The sequence below is a fragment of the Myotis daubentonii genome, chromosome 6, assembly GCF_963259705.1.
Source record: "Myotis daubentonii chromosome 6, mMyoDau2.1, whole genome shotgun sequence".
Lineage (NCBI taxonomy): Eukaryota > Metazoa > Chordata > Mammalia > Chiroptera > Vespertilionidae > Myotis > Myotis daubentonii.
The window spans coordinates 78,836,010-78,854,086 of NC_081845.1; the positions used below are offsets into that span (position 1 = coordinate 78,836,010).

The 18,077-nt window shown below is 38.4% G+C and overlaps 1 protein-coding gene across 1 annotated transcript in view; it reads left to right on the plus strand.

Moving 5' to 3' along the window:
- Window positions 1-18,077, plus strand: part of PKHD1 (PKHD1 ciliary IPT domain containing fibrocystin/polyductin) — a 409,206-nt gene that overhangs the window by 154,422 nt on the left and 236,707 nt on the right. The window contains exons 38-39 of the mRNA XM_059701438.1: window positions 15,205-15,415; window positions 15,825-15,982. Of these exons, the coding sequence (XP_059557421.1) occupies window positions 15,205-15,415; window positions 15,825-15,982 (369 nt within the window). The remainder of the gene's footprint in view (window positions 1-15,204; window positions 15,416-15,824; window positions 15,983-18,077) is intronic.

Below are 18,077 nucleotides of genomic sequence, written 5' to 3' on the forward strand. Positions count from 1 at the left end.
GTCAATGTAACATTTCATTAGAAGAAAATAGTTCCATTGCCAAAGTAGTGATTGAAACCAACTCTACTAGCTCATCCTCTTTAACTGCCATGTGTAGACACTTTAGGGAGATCAGAGCCTCTCTCTGTGTGATCCCTTACTTCCCCAAGAGTGATGGAGCGTGAGGACATTCCTATCATCTGTTCTTTGATGTGAGATGAAAATTTTTAGAGCCCATTTTCATCTTACAACAGCTCCTCTATATTTGACAATATATTTTCAGATCTCTGCTCTTGACCACCTATCAAGCATTTTTAGTCCTATCTCTTTTACATCCAGAACATCTCCTCTTGCTCCTGCTCTTTACTCATTTCTTCTAGACCAGAGGTCTTCCTTCCTTTCTGTCTCTGCTTCCTTTGGGCAGAAATATAAACCATGGGTATGGCATGGCATTTTTACCTGTGGCTTTACTGCTCTTAAATTATTTGGTTTTAAGGGATGGGAACCCAGTGCAAACAAACTTAGATAAAACCCAAAATTTATCACTTCTCGATCAAACTGCAGGATGGGCAAGAAGGCACCTGGACTTTGGCATGGCTGTCTCTAAGGGTCCAGATGCCGTCAGGACTCCGTCTCTCACTTCTGGGACTCGCTACATGTATTGCCTTCACTGGCTCTGACTGCTTAAGGGTTTGTTCCATATGGCCACTGCATTTCCTGGTTTCATATAGACCAGTGGTTCTCAACCTTCCTAATGCCACGACCCTTTAATACATAATAATTTTATGGTGACCCCCAACCATAAAATTATTTTCGTTGCTACTTCATAACTGTAATTTTGCTACTGTTATGAATCATAATGTAAATATCTGATATGCAGGATGTATTTTCATTGTTATAAATTGAACATAATTAAAGCATAGTGATTAATCACCAAAACAATATGTAATTATATATGTGTTTTCCAATGGTCTTAGGCGACCCCTGTGAAAGGGTGGTTCGACCCCCAAAGGGGTTGCGACCCACTGGTTGAGAACCACTGAGCAGTGGTTCTCAACCTTCCTAATGCCGCGACCCTTTAATACAGTTCCTCATGTTGTGGTGACCCCCAATTTCATTGTGACAAATTGAACATAATTAAAGCATAGTGGTTAATCACAAAAACAATACGTAATTATATATGTGTTTTCCGATGGTCTGAGGTGACCCCTGTGAAAGGGTCATTCGACCCCCAAAGGGGTCTCGACCCACAGGTTGAGAACCGCTGCTCAATGGTAAAGGCCAGGTCCCTTAGGCTGATGATTCACCTCCATCTCTGAGATTCCCTTTTAATTCCCTCTCTGTCACTTATATAGCCTGAGGCGGGGGTCTGTCTGTCCAGGGATGGTTCAAATGGCAGAGTTAGATTAGCCTTCTTTTAATAAGCCCCAAGGAAATGAGTAAATGGCTCCTCCCTAACTGTTCCAGGCTCACAAAGAGGAGTGCTTACCATTTCTTTGCTCCCTGCTTGGGTCTTCTTGGTTGGTTTTGGGGAAGTTCTGCTCAACAATTTGCTGCATATGTGAACATTGTGTCAAAGAGAGAGCAACTGCTGATTTTATTGTTTGTGTTGTTTTGTGTGCATGTTTTTGTTGTGTTTTATTTTATCTTAATCCAGGGGTGGAAAGGAAGAAGATCAAATTAAGGGTAAGAATGGAGGAAGAAGGATTGGGAAAATTTAAAATCTATTCATTGCTTTCTATAATCTTAAATTGAAATAATCTTCATTATAGTTTTGGGTTTCTGTCCAGCTTGTACTAGTATGTTGTTGCAGATCAAGTAGTCAAGTTAGCACTAGTGAGCATGGTTCTAGTGTACTTGGAACCCTCAGAATGGTAGGGTGGTCAATGACTGGACTTATGGTTCTCAATTCAGAGAAGATGAGAATCAGTCTTTAACTGCATGTCCCCCAACCATAACCAACACTAGCAACAAAAAGTAAGGTGGAAATTTTCTCCATTCTAATAATGCTTAAAAATGTCCTAAGTGCTACTATTCTATGCACAATGGCCGAAACATATCAGGTAAAAACTTCTTAAAGTGAGATAACTTAGAATTTGCAATGGCTCAATCTGGAGGACTGACCTTGGTACAATCTATAAGAAAGTGTTCCTTAACTGAAGAGTCTCAACCACACTTTAATGTTTAAATGTGTGGAAGTGAACATGCTGTTTTTAAGGCCTTTAGGATATTTGGTGTTTACATGTAAATGTATCCTGCTAATTAGAAATGAGTTCTAGCTATTCAACACTCCAAGTACAGCAGGAACCCCACTTAAAAATACATCGTAAGATACTTTAAGTTACTATATATATCTGAAAGTGTTGGCATTTGTCAGGTAGGTATCTTTTGGTTGCAAGTGACAGAAACCCAATTCAAACAAAAATTAGGTCATTTATTACCTCATACAACTGCAAAAACTTGAGGCACAATTGATTGCAGGTGCTCTGATGAAGTCATTAGAACTTGTTCCTCTTCAGTTCTTGGTTCTGCTTTCCCCTGACTTGGCTTCATTTTCGATCAAGCTCTCTCCTCATGGAGGCAGAAATGGGTCCCTGCAGGTCCAGGTGAAAGGGTGACCCTTTTCCAATAGCTATTTGACTTGAGCAAATTTCAGTATCCCTTCCATTAACATTTCATATCTTTCTTTTGTTGTATTCCCTTTACTTTTAACAATAACATATTATATAAGCTTATTTATCATAGTTATTGTACATATTCTAGTGTCTCCTCTAGTAGAATGCATATATCACAAAGGCACAGAGATATTCCCATTTTTCATTTACAAAATCTCCATTTCCTGCAACAATGCCTAAACTCATAGTAGGCTTTTAAGAAATATTTGTTGTGTACATAACTAAATGAAAAGCTTGAATAAAAGCCTCAGAATTAACTTTGGCCCTGTTTGGGTAATAAAGCACATCACTGAAACTGCTACTGTGACCAGGGAAGTGGCTCATGCAGGAGTTCCTTCGTACTCAGCTCTTTGTACTTTTTGGGTCTTGGATGGATTTCATGAGGCCCACCCACCCTAGGAAGGGCAATCTACTTTACTTAGTCTGTGGATTCAAATGTTAATCTCATCCAGAAATGCCTTCACAGGCAACCCAGAATAATGTTTGGCCAATGTCTGGCACCCCATAGCATAGTGAAGTCGACACATAAAAGTAACCATCATAGTCACTGTAGTGGATTCCATTTTCTATAACTGACTGTTATACCTTGGACACCTAATCCATGAAGATATCAAATCTCTTGTCTTGACACAAAACTTCCCAAGGAGGAATAACTAGCTTCAAGATTCATCACTTCCTCTCAATATTTCTATAGTTCACTTTCCTGCTAGGACTAAGAATCTTGGCTCACAGTCTGCATTTTCTCCAGATGAGCTTGACCTTGCTCAGTCATGGAGCATTCACTCACTCATCTTCCTCTGGCTGGGTATTAGAGAAAGTAGGCTGCTTGAGTCCAAATACCTAGCTGGTTGACCTTGAAAAAGTTATCTCCTTAGTGTTTCAGTCTTCATATCTATAAAATGGAGCTGATTCTTAAACACTTCTTATGGAATTGTTATGTGGTTGAAATAAAATAAAACATGTGAAGCACTTAGCACAATGCCAGGCATGGAATAATTACTCAATAAATGTTAGGTTTTGTCATGTTGCTTTTCTATGCTTACCATTTTGATTTGATGAAGCTGCTTTATTATTATTCTAAAGGTGGTATGGGGTGTATTATTTTCCAGTATATCTGTCAGCCAGAAACCTGGTTGTCAGTTTTGATATCCTCTATTGTTTCCTGTATTGTGTCCGTCACCAAGTCTTGATTTAATTCTTAGATGACTCATAAGCCCATTTACTTTTCTCCACCTCCATTACTGTCACCTTAGTGAATGAAACCACCAACTTCTGTCTGACGGTTGTTTAAGCTTTCTATTTATCTTTTAGAGTTGCCATTTTGGTTCCTCTCCAATTCATTCTTTACCCTGTAGCCAAGGTGACCTTTGAAAAACACAGATCTGTTCATATCATGCCACTGCTCAGAACTTTTCAGTGGCTTCTGATGGTTCCTAGGATAAAGTTGAAAATTTCTAACATGATTATAATGTCCTGTCTGAAGTCTCTGCCCCTACTGCCTGCCTTGTTATCCAGCCTGTTCCACTGAGATGCCCCAGGTCTCAGTAAACTTCTTTTAGTGTATTAATTGGTTAATATAGGCTAGATTTTACAGGTGTTTTTTTTTACACTTTTGAGTACCAAAAGAAATTCAACTTTTTAAAGTGAGTGGATGGCTACATAGGCAAGAGCTTGTGATTTTTCCTTCAAAGGGAATTCTTCCTTATGTATCATCAAAGCAATGCTATTAATAGTATTGCTTTCAGCCTGGTCATGGAGAAAGAGTATCATTGAATTGGGTATTATAGTCAGTATTTGTTAAAATTGGATTTTACCTAGATCCTGGCACTTTATAATTTTCAAAGCTGCTTCCCATTCTTTTCTTTATTTTACCCACAACAACTCTGTGAAGTAGGAAAGACTGGGATTATTTCTTTCATCTTATAGATGTAAAGACTGGGGCCCAGAGGAGAGGTAATTAATATTCATTCCATCCTCTTTGTCGGTTTAAAATGCACACAAACTTGTGCTACTTTGTGTACACACAGCTAGTGTTTACTTGTGGAGGAAAGGCAAACAGAAGATGCCCCTTTTAAGTTTCTGGAAGTCTTCTCAGCTTTAATTTTTCAGGTTATTTTGGGATTCCAAGTGGGGCTTCATTCTTTTTTTATTTTTTTAAAATATATTTTTATTGATTTCAGAGAGGAAGAGAGGGAGAGAGAGATGGAAACATCAGTAATGAGAGAGAATCATTGATTGGCTGCCTCCTGCATGCCCTCTACTGGGGATAGAGCCTGTGACCTGGGCATATGCCCTGACTAGGAATTAAACTGTGACCTCCTGGTTCATAGGTCAATGCTCAACCACTGAAGCACACCGGCCGGGCGGGGCTTCGTTCTTAATGGCTCCCTTTATAACATTCTTGATGGGGCACAAAGAGCCTCTTACTTTCCCAGTTTGCTATTTACCTTCCATATTTTTATGGCATTTTCTGATCTCTATGGTGGCAAAGCTACAAATATGTCCCTTTATGGTTTCTGCTTTTGACTTCACATTTAGAAAATTCTTGCCTATACAAAAACTGTATAAAAATTTACCTATTTGTTTTCTGGTACTTTTATTGTTTCTCTCTCTTTAAATTTCACATTAATGCCTTTAATCCAGTCTGCAAACTATGGTCCATGGGCCAAACTTGGCCTATTGGCATTTTTTATAAACACAGTTTTATCGAAGTCCAGCCATGATCATTTGTTTAGTTCTTATCTATGGTGTTGTCCAGGGTGGCTTCATGCTGCCATGGCAGAGTTGAGTAGTTGCAACAGAGACTACCTGGCCTGCTAACTCAAAACTATGTCCTATCCAGTTCTTAGCAGAAAAGGGTTGCCAAGCCCTACTTTAATCCACCTACGATTTATTTTAATTAGTGTGTAAGTTTATTTTTTTTTTCAGATGGCTAGTCAATTTACTCAACACTACTTATTCAACAATACAGTTGTGAGAGTCTGAAAAATGGCCCCAAATATGTTCATATCCCAATTCCTGGAGCCCATGAAGTTTACCTTAGTTGGCAAAAGGGACTTTGCAGTTGTGATGAAATGAAAGATCTTGAAATGGGGAGATTATCTTGGATTATCCAGGTGGAAGCATGTAATCACATGGATCTAGTGAGAAGCACACAGGAAGAGTCAGTCAGAGGACAAGGTGATGCGATGAAGGAAGCAGAGATAGGAGTGAGGCCCTTTGAAACAGGGGGAGGCCCACCAGCTACAAGCCAAGGAATACGAGCACCACTAGAAGCTGAGAATGGCAAGGAAATGAATTTTTCTTTCTGAGTCCTCAGAAGAAAGCAGCCTGCTGACACCTTGATTTTAGCTCAGGGAAAACAATTTCAGAATTCTCACCTCCAGAGCTATAGGATAATATGTTTGTGTTGTTTTAAGACAATAATTTTGTGGTAATTTATTATAGCAGTAATAGAAAACTAAAACAGCAACATACCCCTAGGAATTTTAAATGTTACTGTTACCATACACCAAAATTTTATTTGCTACAGATATAGGTTAATGTGTTTTATAAATAAAGAACTTTTTAGGACAAATTGAAAATCTGACCAATGCTATAGATATATCAGTAAAATTAATGCAAGTGTCCAGTCAATATGATGGTATGTGTACAGATTTTGGGAGTATTCTGTGTTCACGGTGAGGGATTTTTTTTTATGACTTTTCTCCTAGCTTCACATTAAGAATCAAAGAAATCCAAATTAATTACAAAAGTGATTTTCTTTTTTCACAATCAAATCGCCCCAAACTGAAAAAACAGTAGTAGAAAGTCTGAAGGACTGGCACTAAAATATGCTGCCAGTGAGTGTAGAAGTACATTCAGTTGTTCTATGAGAAGATTTGCTGAATATATGAGAAGGCTTAAAACTAGGTGTATGCACTGATATGTCATATCAGGAAATGATATGACACTTTCAGGAATTTATTCTAGGAGATGATCATGATTATGCATACACATTATGCTCAAGTATATTGCATTGTTCATCTGAGCAAAATAATAGGAAAAAACTGAATATGAATAAATAAGGGATTAGTATATAAAATATCTATTTTAAATATATACTGTGATACTGTCATGATGCTAAATAATATATAATACAGCTGAAGGATATTTCTATTATATTTATAAGAGAGAATTTATAAAAATGCAATGTACAGAATTATAGCATTTTTGTTTACATTTGAAATTTTGCCAACATATGAACATAGCTAAAGGACAGGAGCAACATATATTAATATACTGCACTAAGATTGTGGATGTTTTTATTGTCTTCTTTTCGCTTGTCTACATTTTTCTTTTAAAATTATACACTTATTGCTTTTCTAAAAAAACAACAACGATGTTATTGAATATTAGCTCTTTTTCTCCTTACTGTCACCTCCACTTCAAAACATAGATCATAATGATGATTATCAAAATGATTATCTTGTCTGAAATATCTCTGAATTTTTATGTATTTTTTACACAATGAATAGAGGTAGCTATTAAGAACAGCCTATAGGAGACTTAAGCTCTGACCAAGTGGATTTTGCACCTCTAAGTAAAGGAATTTTCACTACAGTTCTGTAGGGCCGAAAAATGACATTTATTGAATTGTCCTGAAATCCTCATAGGAGCTAGGACCCATGTTTCAGATATTTTACTTAACTTACAATGAATGCACTATCTCCTGGGTATTTTGAGCTTTATCTTTTGATTCTTCTCATTCATTTACTTTTAATCACAGTAGCAACAGTAATGCTCAGATTGGGTAGAAACAAACGTTAGCCTTTCTTTCACACCTCTAGAGAAGGTCTTTAATCAAAGTATGGTTCACTGCACCACCCAAATAGCCTTGGTTAGCCTTGGTTTAAACCTTTACTCAAAAAGAATGGCAAACTTCTTCTCAGCATTGGAAGCAGACTTTGTGCCCAATTCCTTTTCATCAGTGTGGGAATGTCTGCTGATCAGCTGTGGATGCAGCCAGTTCATCTGCATATTTAGAGGATTGCTCTGGTAGCCTTCTCCCTCCTGCAGGCACTTGTTCCCTGCTCAGGCGGTACCACCAGAGATTGCCCTGCAATGATGCAGAGGCTCATAGTGCACAGAGAGGCAAGCTCATGCAGAATTCCCCGCCAGCTTTTCTTTTCACCCAAGGGAGCTTTCAGAGCAAGTGGTTCTCAAGGGCAGAGGGAAATGGTATGTGAAAAATGCTCCCGTTCCATCTCTTTGGTCTGCCAGATAGTCTTCTATTAATGCTAATGTCATGGTCTTCTCATCTGAAGTACCGCAAATTGGATCGCCTCCAGTTCACAAATGGTTTGGGTTGGTTGGTTGGAACTTGGAATACATTTTTCTCAAAGAAATGCTGATAAATCTTGTGGTGAAGGAACTACATGAGCCTTCAAAAGTCTAGTTCACCTACATCTCCTTACTGTATAACGTTAATGGGGGTAGAGCAGCTGACCACTGAATATTAGACTAATTGTATGAGGAGGTAGGTTCCATTTCCAACATGAGATTCCAGGGACACATCTCTCTCCATTTGCTTTCTACTATCTCAATTTATTTTTTACTGAGTAATAGTAACAGATGGTGTTCTCAGGACCTCTGACCTTGTGGCCTAGTTGTGAGTTCCAGCACATTGTGGGGTCTGGGAGTAGAAAGAGTCAACTTAGATGCAAGTGGAATGATCTGCAATAGTTGACCTTTCTCAAATTCCTCTGGTTACTTATCACCTCCTACTGTTGTTAAAGATAGTATATGAACAGGATCTGGACAGGTGTTGGTGGAAAGAAGAGGGAAATGAAGAATAATAGAAGGGCAGGATTTTCTCTCCATCTCTTTCCCCTTAAAGCTCATATTATGCTACTGTGCACCTTACCTTCCATTGGCAGAAGGATGAAATGAACAGTGTGGAATAGGACTCAAGTACAAGAGATGCTGGGCAGCATGCCCAGACCCTAACAATAACAAAAAAGAATAAAGAGATGGGGAGGAATGAGTCCCCAAGCAATTGCATGGAGAAATATGATGTTCTGGATACCATTACCATACTATATACTGCATTCTTTTGTTTAAATATGGTTGTGCATATCTTCATCTTTTGGTTTTCTTCCTTTTACTGCCCTTCTTAGGATCTTGTCTCATCTACCCAATCTTCAAATGACCATATTCCCATGGGCTTGGTCACAGGTACACTTCATTTATAACTGTATACTTCTCCCAAGTAATCCTACCCATTCTCATGGAGTAACATCTATTGATATGTTTCTTTTATATCTTGCCTTGGACCTCTCTTCTGAGCTACAGATTTATCTTTTCACTTGTATATTCTCTTTACTAGCTAAAAAATAACCTATTTAAAATTGTCATCTAAAGCTGAATGCCACTACATGAGGGCAGGGTTTTTTCTTCCTTCCTTCCTTCCTTCCTTCCTTCCTTCCTTCCTTCCTTCCTTCCTTCCTTCCTTCCTTCCTTTCTTTCTTTCTTTCTTTCTTTTTTCTTTTTTTACTGTTTTGCTCACTACTGTATTTGTAGTACTAGAACAGCAATGTAATAGATGCTCGATAAATATTTATTGAGTGGATTTATTATTTTCATCCCCAAGTGTTTCTCTTTATCTGCCAATTTGCTTCAGTTATGGACCTGTGAGGTGTCATTGACATGTTATTTCTGACCTGTAGATTTAATCTCACAATCTTGATTGTCCAAAAGAAATCTCAAATTTTTATATTTCTCTCCAGATCCACTGCATAACTCTTTCTGAAACTTCCAAAACTTCATGTCTGAGCTACTTACTGCATTAGCCCTCTACAGTAGTCTTCTACGTAGTCTTACTTTCACTCACTTTCCTGTAATCTCTTCTTCATATCACATTGAGTGATGTTTCAGCACATAAATTTGATCAGTAACTATTTTGAATAAGATTTTTCAAGTTTGTTAAAACAGGCCAATAAGGTGCTGCTTTAGTTTTCCCAGTCATAGCACGCCATCTCATTCATCTTGCACTAGACCAGTGGTTCTCAACCTTGGCTGCACATTAGAATCACCTGGGAATCTTTTTAAAATCCTGATTTCTGGGCCTCATCCTCTAGAAAGTCTGTTTCTTTGTAATGGGGTGGGGCCACAACATTAGTAACAACGAAACAGAATTTCCGGAGGATGAGGCCCAGAAACCAGGATTTTAAAATGATTCCCAGGTGATTCTAATGTGCAGCCAAGGTTGAGAACCACTGCTCTAGACACTCTGACCTCCATTCAGTTGCTAGAGCAGATTAAGCTCCCACTTGACTCTTGCCCATTTTAGGACTTGACTCAATCTGCATTAAACATGTGTTCTCACTAAGGATTCTCTCCCCTCAGTTTGATATCACTAGTCTTAAAATATCACCAGTCTCAAATCAGTACAATTTCTTATTTATCGTCTCACATATTTCTTTGGTGGTTTCCAAATCACATTTGGAATAAACTCTAAGTTCTTTGGGGGAGGCCCTTCCTGGGTGGGTCCTGCTCACCTTTCCAGGTGCAGCTTTGCTGACTCTCATCACATCCCCATCCCTCCCACATATTTGCAATCAAGCCAGGTCACATAGATAGCAGCTATTCGAATATGTCATGTTGTCCCAGATGATTGTGTACACCACTGTCTTTGCCTAGAGTGCTCTGCTGATTTTGTCACCTGGTCCACTATGGATTATCCTTCAAGACCCACTCAGTTATCTTCTTCTCTGGATACCATTACCATAAAAAACCCCTTCTTTTGTGTGAGGTGCTCTGTGTTTGTGTGCCAGCAGACCCTCGGTGCCCCTCTGTCTTAACACTTAATGTGGTGCATTTGTGACATTTGTCTATTTCCTGTACTGGCCATGGACCTGGAGGACTCTTTTCCCTATATGTATATCTTCCTAGTTCTTGACAGATATTTATCTACAAGAGAAAACATAACATTCATTATTTTATTATGGGTAAGAGGGAAGCTGCAAGTGGAGATAAGGGTAAATAATTTGCATATATTTGGGAAAAAATTCTAGGTGTTTTTTTTTTGTGTGTGTGTCTTCTTTTATATGTCTATTCTGATCCAAACATTATTTTTAATGAAATGATTCTGTCTTCTAAATGATTTGGCAGTTATTTACTTGGAATAAAGATGGAGGTCCTACAAAATAACCAGAGGACAATTAGTTATTTTAAAGAGTGTTGACCCACAATGATTATTTTCTTTCTCTTCATGCTCATTTTGTAAGATGGTTCTCTGTGTCTGTGTAATTATGGATGGATGGCATTGAAATGCTTGAACAATAATTTGTAGGAAATACAATTATGAGTAGAAGTTATTAGTGGGAGTAAATGAATAGTTTGTTTGGTTAATAGGTCAATGTTGAAAGCCCAAAGTGGTTAAACAGTGTATTAAATTATAAGTTAGGATCATAACTCTTTTTCATTTAAGTATATTCATAAACTATTGAGCTTTTAAAACTGCATTTTTATGTTTTTTGATTTGTGGTAGGGAAAGGAAGGCAGCTGCCCAACCTGGGTTTCTTAAAAGAGCTGTGAGGTGAAATGACTCATGTTCAAAATGTGTGCAATGCCTTCTTCATCAGAGAAGCAGTCGTTCCACCTTGTGTGGCATTTAAATAATATTTATAAAGTAAGGAATATAATGCTTTGAGAATCAAATTTGATTGGATACAGTTAATTTGTAGATATTTCCAGAGGTCAGGAATTCCATTATATGTCCAGTTCTTTGGTTCTGGATCCAGAAGACCTGGTTTTAGAACTTGCTGCTGACATCTTATTGCTGTGTAATCATGTCCTTGAAGTATCTCAACTTTCTAGGCTGTATGATCTGTTAAAAGAAAACCAACAACAGAAACAATTCTTACTTTAGAGTAAAACTACTTAGCATAGAACTTATTCTAAGTGCTTAATAATTGTTTTTGTAGTAATTTTTACATATTAGCTATTATATACTCATTTAGGTATATATCTGATGGAGATTTGCAGAAAAATATCCGGAAGGCAATATTCAAAATAGTTCATTTAAATCCCCTATGTGTTGAATCCTAATTGTGAGCCCGGGACCATGCTGGAATTCTGACACATATAAAAGAAACATAAGGCAATATCCTGCATCCAAGGTGCTGACTGTCCTCATGGGGGGATAAGACACATGCATTGTAATAATTACGGACTAATTTAGTATTGAAATATATGGTACTGACTATGGGTTATATAACTGAAATCTCTCCAGGCCTCTCCGAACCTGCTCAACCTGGGATATTTCAGTAGTGATCATAAACATTTTACTGCCTGCCTCCCCTAGCTCTCATAGAACCTCCAGCCTTTTCCAGCATTTCTGCCTGCTTGCTGTAGATATTCTCATGACGAATTTCATGAGTTCATCAACTAGCCCGTCTCATCTTTCATGCACCATTCTTCCTATTTTGGCTTTCTTGGTCCTTGTCTTCCATTTAGGGAGGTACTTGGGGCTGCCTCATCCCAGCCCCCGCTGCCGATACCTGCCATGAGAGTCCTGAACACATGGTTGCCAAGGCGCAGGCTTTCATTGCTGCCCAGGTGGTCATACCCTGAGATGTACAGTGTGCTGCGTCCCATGATGAAGCACGGTGACTTCCTCTTTTGCCACTCAGGGTCCTACCTAATCACCTGGACACCAAAACTTTGGAGTGCTGGTTTCTCCATGACTCAGTCATGATTTTCCTCATTCAGTACATATTTATTAAACACCTGTTATATGCTAGACACTGTGGTAGGCATTGGTGCTATCATGGTGAGCAAATATAGGCATAACTCCTCCTGTCCTGTTTAATAGGGGAGACAAATAGAGAAGGGCATTAATAGAGGCCAAATGGCAATGTGTTCAGTGCTGGCAAGGAGAGGGACATGGTGATGGGAGGGTTTGACCCCGTTAGGGCGGTCTCAGAGGCTTTTCTGAGGAATTAAGTTTAACATCATTCTGAAGAAAGAGTTGATGAAAATCCCAACAGAGGAGCATCAGGTGCAAAATCCGTCTGGAGAGTTCCTTCAGCTCCTTTCTTCAGGTTCAGTGGTCCGTTTGGTCAGGAGCGAAAATCCGTATCTGAGGCAGATCCCATGCTGTCTCTGTCATCTTTTTCTCTCACCTGCTCCTCGTGTACGCTTCTCCCCCACTAATAACACAACTCACACAAATGGCCCATCAACTAGCCAGATATGCTTGGGCATGCCTAAATCTCAGATGCACACAGGCCTTTTGCATAAGGAAGACCCACAGCACTGTAATGTCTATGGGAGGAGGTGGACATAAGCATGGGCTGAAATGCTGCCTGAAATTCAGTGGAAGAGGTGGAGCTTGATTTGTGTTTTGGAAGAATAGGCAACATGAAGAAGGCTGGGCACTCAGGTGGAAGAGACAGAATGGTCAAAGGGATTGAGATGGAAGGAATCCTGTTAAATGACAGGAGGTAATGAGACTGGGCTTCCTGGAATGGAGACTTAATTAAGGAGTCAGAGACCATAAAGTAGAGTAAAATTATGGAGAATCTTAAAAGTCAGGAGGAGAATTTGGTGCTTTGTTCCTGAGTATTGTAGGCAGATGCTGTAGGTTAAGTGAAAAAGAAGGGAAGTAATTAAAATATCTTAGTAAAGTTTAAAAAATAATGCAGAATAGCCAGGAGACTAAAAGCTAGATGCAGAGAATCTAGCCCAGCTGATTATCATAATTTTGACATTCTCAAATTTGGGATGATGATAATAGCTATCTCCTACATAGCTAGAAATACAACTGGCAACCATGAAGCATGCAGGCTTGATGTTCTCATATTTTTTATGAGTGTGAGTAAATTCTGAAATAATTTTACTGTGTTATAGAGGCTCTGTCAACATTTGAAAGGACATAAATTTATGTTAATAATGAAAAATGCACTTCAAAGATTCTATGATTTTTTTATTTATTTGATTAAGAATGATTAGTTGAGAAATATTTTTGTTGTCCCTACTCTTGGTTCTTCCATGAATAGCTTGCATGTTGGTAGGTGCATAGAAGGTGTTTGTTGCATATTGAATATTGTGAACAATTGATCACAGATTTTAATAGCATTTTGCCTTTGATAAACACTTTCTTTGCTTCTTAGAGATTTTTCTATGCAAACGTTGAAGAACCAATCATAGAAATTCACATATATGTGCATATACATATAAATAAACTTTATTTAATTTGTTGTTCCCAAAGGTTAAAACAAACAAGGAACAAAATTAAAATTATTTTCTTTTGGGATGATTTATGTCTTAATTTTTACCTGCCCTATAATTAGACATTTTGAACTCTAAATGTTTTTTTTAAGATAAAATTATTGCCCAAGTAAACTTTAGAAATTACATCATTAACCCAGAGACCTTTTTAAGCCTAAAACAACATTATTGGTGCAAGTGCACATACATACACAGTCAAATAAATAAAGAGGAAAATCTAAAATGATTTGAAAATGATTTATTATTGGCCATCCCTGTAGTTAGAGATTCAAGTATTATTATATTACTGTAGTGCAATAGGGGAGGACAGGAAGTTGCTGTGGGCTAAAGGTAAATTATGATCTATTGCAAAGGAGGAAGGAAATGTACTGAGGAAAGAAGAAGGAGTTGGGAGTTAGCCATGTATTTTCTGAAGTATTGCTTCAGATAATGTCTTGAAAAATTTTTTTGCCTTGACCCTTGCTGGAAAAGGCCAGAGTAAATAGAGTAAACTGGGAGACAGTCTACCTTCTTGAATCTTTGACAGTGAAGGAGTAGCCTACTGGCATCGGAGGATCGGATGGATGCTGTGGACTCCAACAGCAACCAAGGTACCTAGAGACACAAGCTACCCTTCAATTTTGCATAGCAGTCCTCTGTGGAACCCACCCAATTTTAGAGTTTGAAAAGATCATTCAATACAACATGGTTCAGGACAATCTGAGATAATTTTGACTCTGTACTCTACTAACACTATTTGTAAAGTGAGCTGAAGTCTTTAGATTAGAAATTCAGTATGAATAGCTATCTGTTTTTATTTGGAATAAGAAATAGGTGGTAAAATTACATACTCAAAGCACAGTGTATTGAGGGTCTATTATATGATAAGGTCCAAAACACATGTTTTATGAATATTATGTTATTTAATCCTCCTAAAACCCTATGGGGGAAGGCCTTGCTACTTCTGCTTTATAACTGAGGAAACTGAAGCCCACTGTTGAGTTTATTACCCAAAGGAACATGGTTAGAATATGGCAATACTGTGATTCATTTGTAAGTCTGACTCTAATTCCTGTGTTTTTTGTAATGCCATTCTCAATCCTGGATTACTTTTATTGCTGCCATGTGACAGATTAAACAACAACAACAACAATGAAAAAGTGAAGGCATTGGTGCTTATTGAGCCTGAAATTTACTTTCCCAGGTTATTTGTTCACAGGATTCTTTGGCTGAGTAATACCACATTTGTATTAACTATTTGAATGTCTGAAGGCACATTTTCCTCCCACTGCTTTAGGTTCACTACCAGAAGTAATTGTCACTCATCTTCGAGCAGCTGCCTCTGCCCATGACACAGTGTTGGCTCTAGAAGATGCTGTAGACTGGCACTCTGGGGATGAAGTTGTCATCATCAGTGGAGTGGGTGTTGAAGGTGCCAAACCCATGGAAGAGATTGTCGTCGTGGAAACTGTGCACAATGCAGACCTGTATCTGAGATCACCCTTGAGGTACTGAGTGACAGCTTGGTTCCATTTAGATGGAAGAAGATGAGGTCTTAACTGTGCTGGTGTCTGTACATTTTTTTTTGGTCTTTCAATGATGTCTTTTTAATTAAATAATGTTAGGTGTTTTGACAAGAAAAATTATAAAGCATGTGCTGTTTTGAAGATTTAGATTTCTTAAATAAGTTTTTCTTGTAAAACTCTAGAACTCCCATGTTAGGTGGTCAGAGCAATAGTCATCATAGTTTCCTAATTTTCACTTATTTGTGCCAATAGTTCACTCTTTTGTATTTGAGTTTCGAAAGGAATAGACCCCCACATAGGGTATTATGTGAATCTAGTAGCTTACTATTCCTGATAAGATTCAGAGTGGTGTCTACAGATGTGTCTTTTTCTTTCTTTCTTTTTTTGAAAGATATTCTCACAACTTCACAGAGAATTGGGTAGCTGGAGAGCACCATATTCTAAAGGCCACAGTGGCCCTGCTCAGCAGGAGGATTATCATACGAGGAAATCTCACCAGTGAGAGGACAAAGTTCCTTGCTTCATGCCAGGAGGCTAACACTTCAGAAGGTAGAGAAGTATTTTGTTGGGAGGTCCAACGAGTGAAAAAGAATGTTCTTACTGTCGAATGATATGTAGCATTATTGACTTCTTTCAAAATAGAATAAACCTTTAACCTTTGCATGTGCATAATATTCTATAGTTTTCACAATGCTCTTGATAAATTGATTTCTTGCCCTCGACAACCTCGTGAAAGAGGTAGACAACATTATTGACTTGAGTAATGAGCTATTTCTTTTGGAAAGCAAAATGTTAAATAATTAAATCTGGAGAGTTGAGTTAAAATTTGAGGGTTGAGGTTATATTGTAGTCTTAACTCTGATTCCAAGCACTTTCTAAACTTCTCAGGAAAACTGCTCAGTGCCCAAGTCAGGAATGCAGGCAGCACATTCTTACTGATGAGGCTTGTTGGCCTCTTCCCTCCCCTCCACCTCCACTTTTGGAGTTTGTTTTCTGAGTGAACTACCACATACTTTAAGTAAGTGGTTAAAAAGTCAATTTATCTTCTAGAAGAATAACAGGCACTGGAACACACTGATGTGCCTATTAAACATCTATTTCAGGGATGGCTAGTTTAGTAGGTTATGTTTTGGTTTCTCAGGCTGTAGATTACGAGGCTTTCACATGTTGTGAAGATATCATTTGTCAAATTTGGTCCAGGATGGTGTGGGTGTCAAGGATGACTCCCAGGCATGCATCCTGGATGGATGATGAGGCTATTTATTGAGTTGGGAAGAGGAACAGATTTTGGGGTGGGAGGGTGGAAGTCATGAGTATAATTTTGTTCATGTCGAGACTGAGATGCCAGGCCAGCATCAGAGTTGAGATATCTGGTAGTATCCAGAGCCTGGAAGAAATGTCAGATGGAGTTAAAAATTTGAGTCACATCTACATATAGACACATGTGGCGATAACGTTAGGATGTGGTCATGAGGGAGGGACATAGACAATACCTCCCCACCACCTCAGTCTTCTAGCTCACAAATGTGTCATTCCGAATAATGTTTGGATGCAGTGGGTTAGAATCCATTGACTGCCAACTTTAATAATTCTGCTGAATTGAGATCTGAATTTTTTTCAAACACTGTAGGGTTTCTCATGCAAGTATTTTCAGATCAAATTGTGCAAAACATTGCATTTGATCATCCTGCAAGTGAGACCATGCATCTGGGTTTAGGTCATGATAAAGCTGTTAGCTTCGAATGGGAAAAAAAATCCTTGATTTCAGCACAACTCTTTAACATTAATACAAAATTCTCAAAGTAAAGCAGAATTCATAGCTTCACTAAAAACATATGTCACTCACCTCTTCTTTCTGTGGGACTGACATGTGGGAATGAGGTAGCTAAACACAATAATATGAATCCTGACCACTTAAATATTTTAGGGACCACTAACATCATCAAAATTGTGATAAATTGCCCTAACCGGGTTGGCTCAGTGGAGAGAGTATCGGCCTGCGGACTCAAGGGTCCCAGGTTCGATTCCGGTCAAGGACATGTACCTTGGTTGCGGGCACATCCCCAGTAGGAGGTGTGCAGGAGGCAGCTGATCAATGTTTCTCTCTCAGTGATGTTTATAACTCTCTATCCCTCTCCCTTCCTCTCTGTAAAAAAAATCAATAAAATATATAAAAAAATTGTGATAAATCATAAGCATATAAAACAGCTCTTCATTCACCTCTTATATATTTATTCTCTGGGTGCTAATGAGTGACAGGACTTTGTAATTTACTATGTATTATTTACTGTGGATTTGTACATCATTTTGTATTAGTAGCACTTCTGCTTTGGTTTGTTAACATGGACAATAAAGAATCAATTCAGGAGATGGATTTTTAGTTCACACCACCACATGCCATGTGTCAACAGAAAGAGTCCTGGATTCTGAGGTGACCACACTTTGTAGCAATGGTATCTGTGTGTACTACATCCATGCAGTTTGCTGTCTTCTCTGGGAAAGAGGTATTGGTGCAGGGGCTGGGGCCCTTGGCTATTTCTTCAGTGGCATTAGTGTTGTCACCAAACTAAAAAGCAGCAAAGTAAATGGGAAGCCCATTGGACAGTTTAAGACTAAAAAGAGCCACAATTACATTCAGTATTTA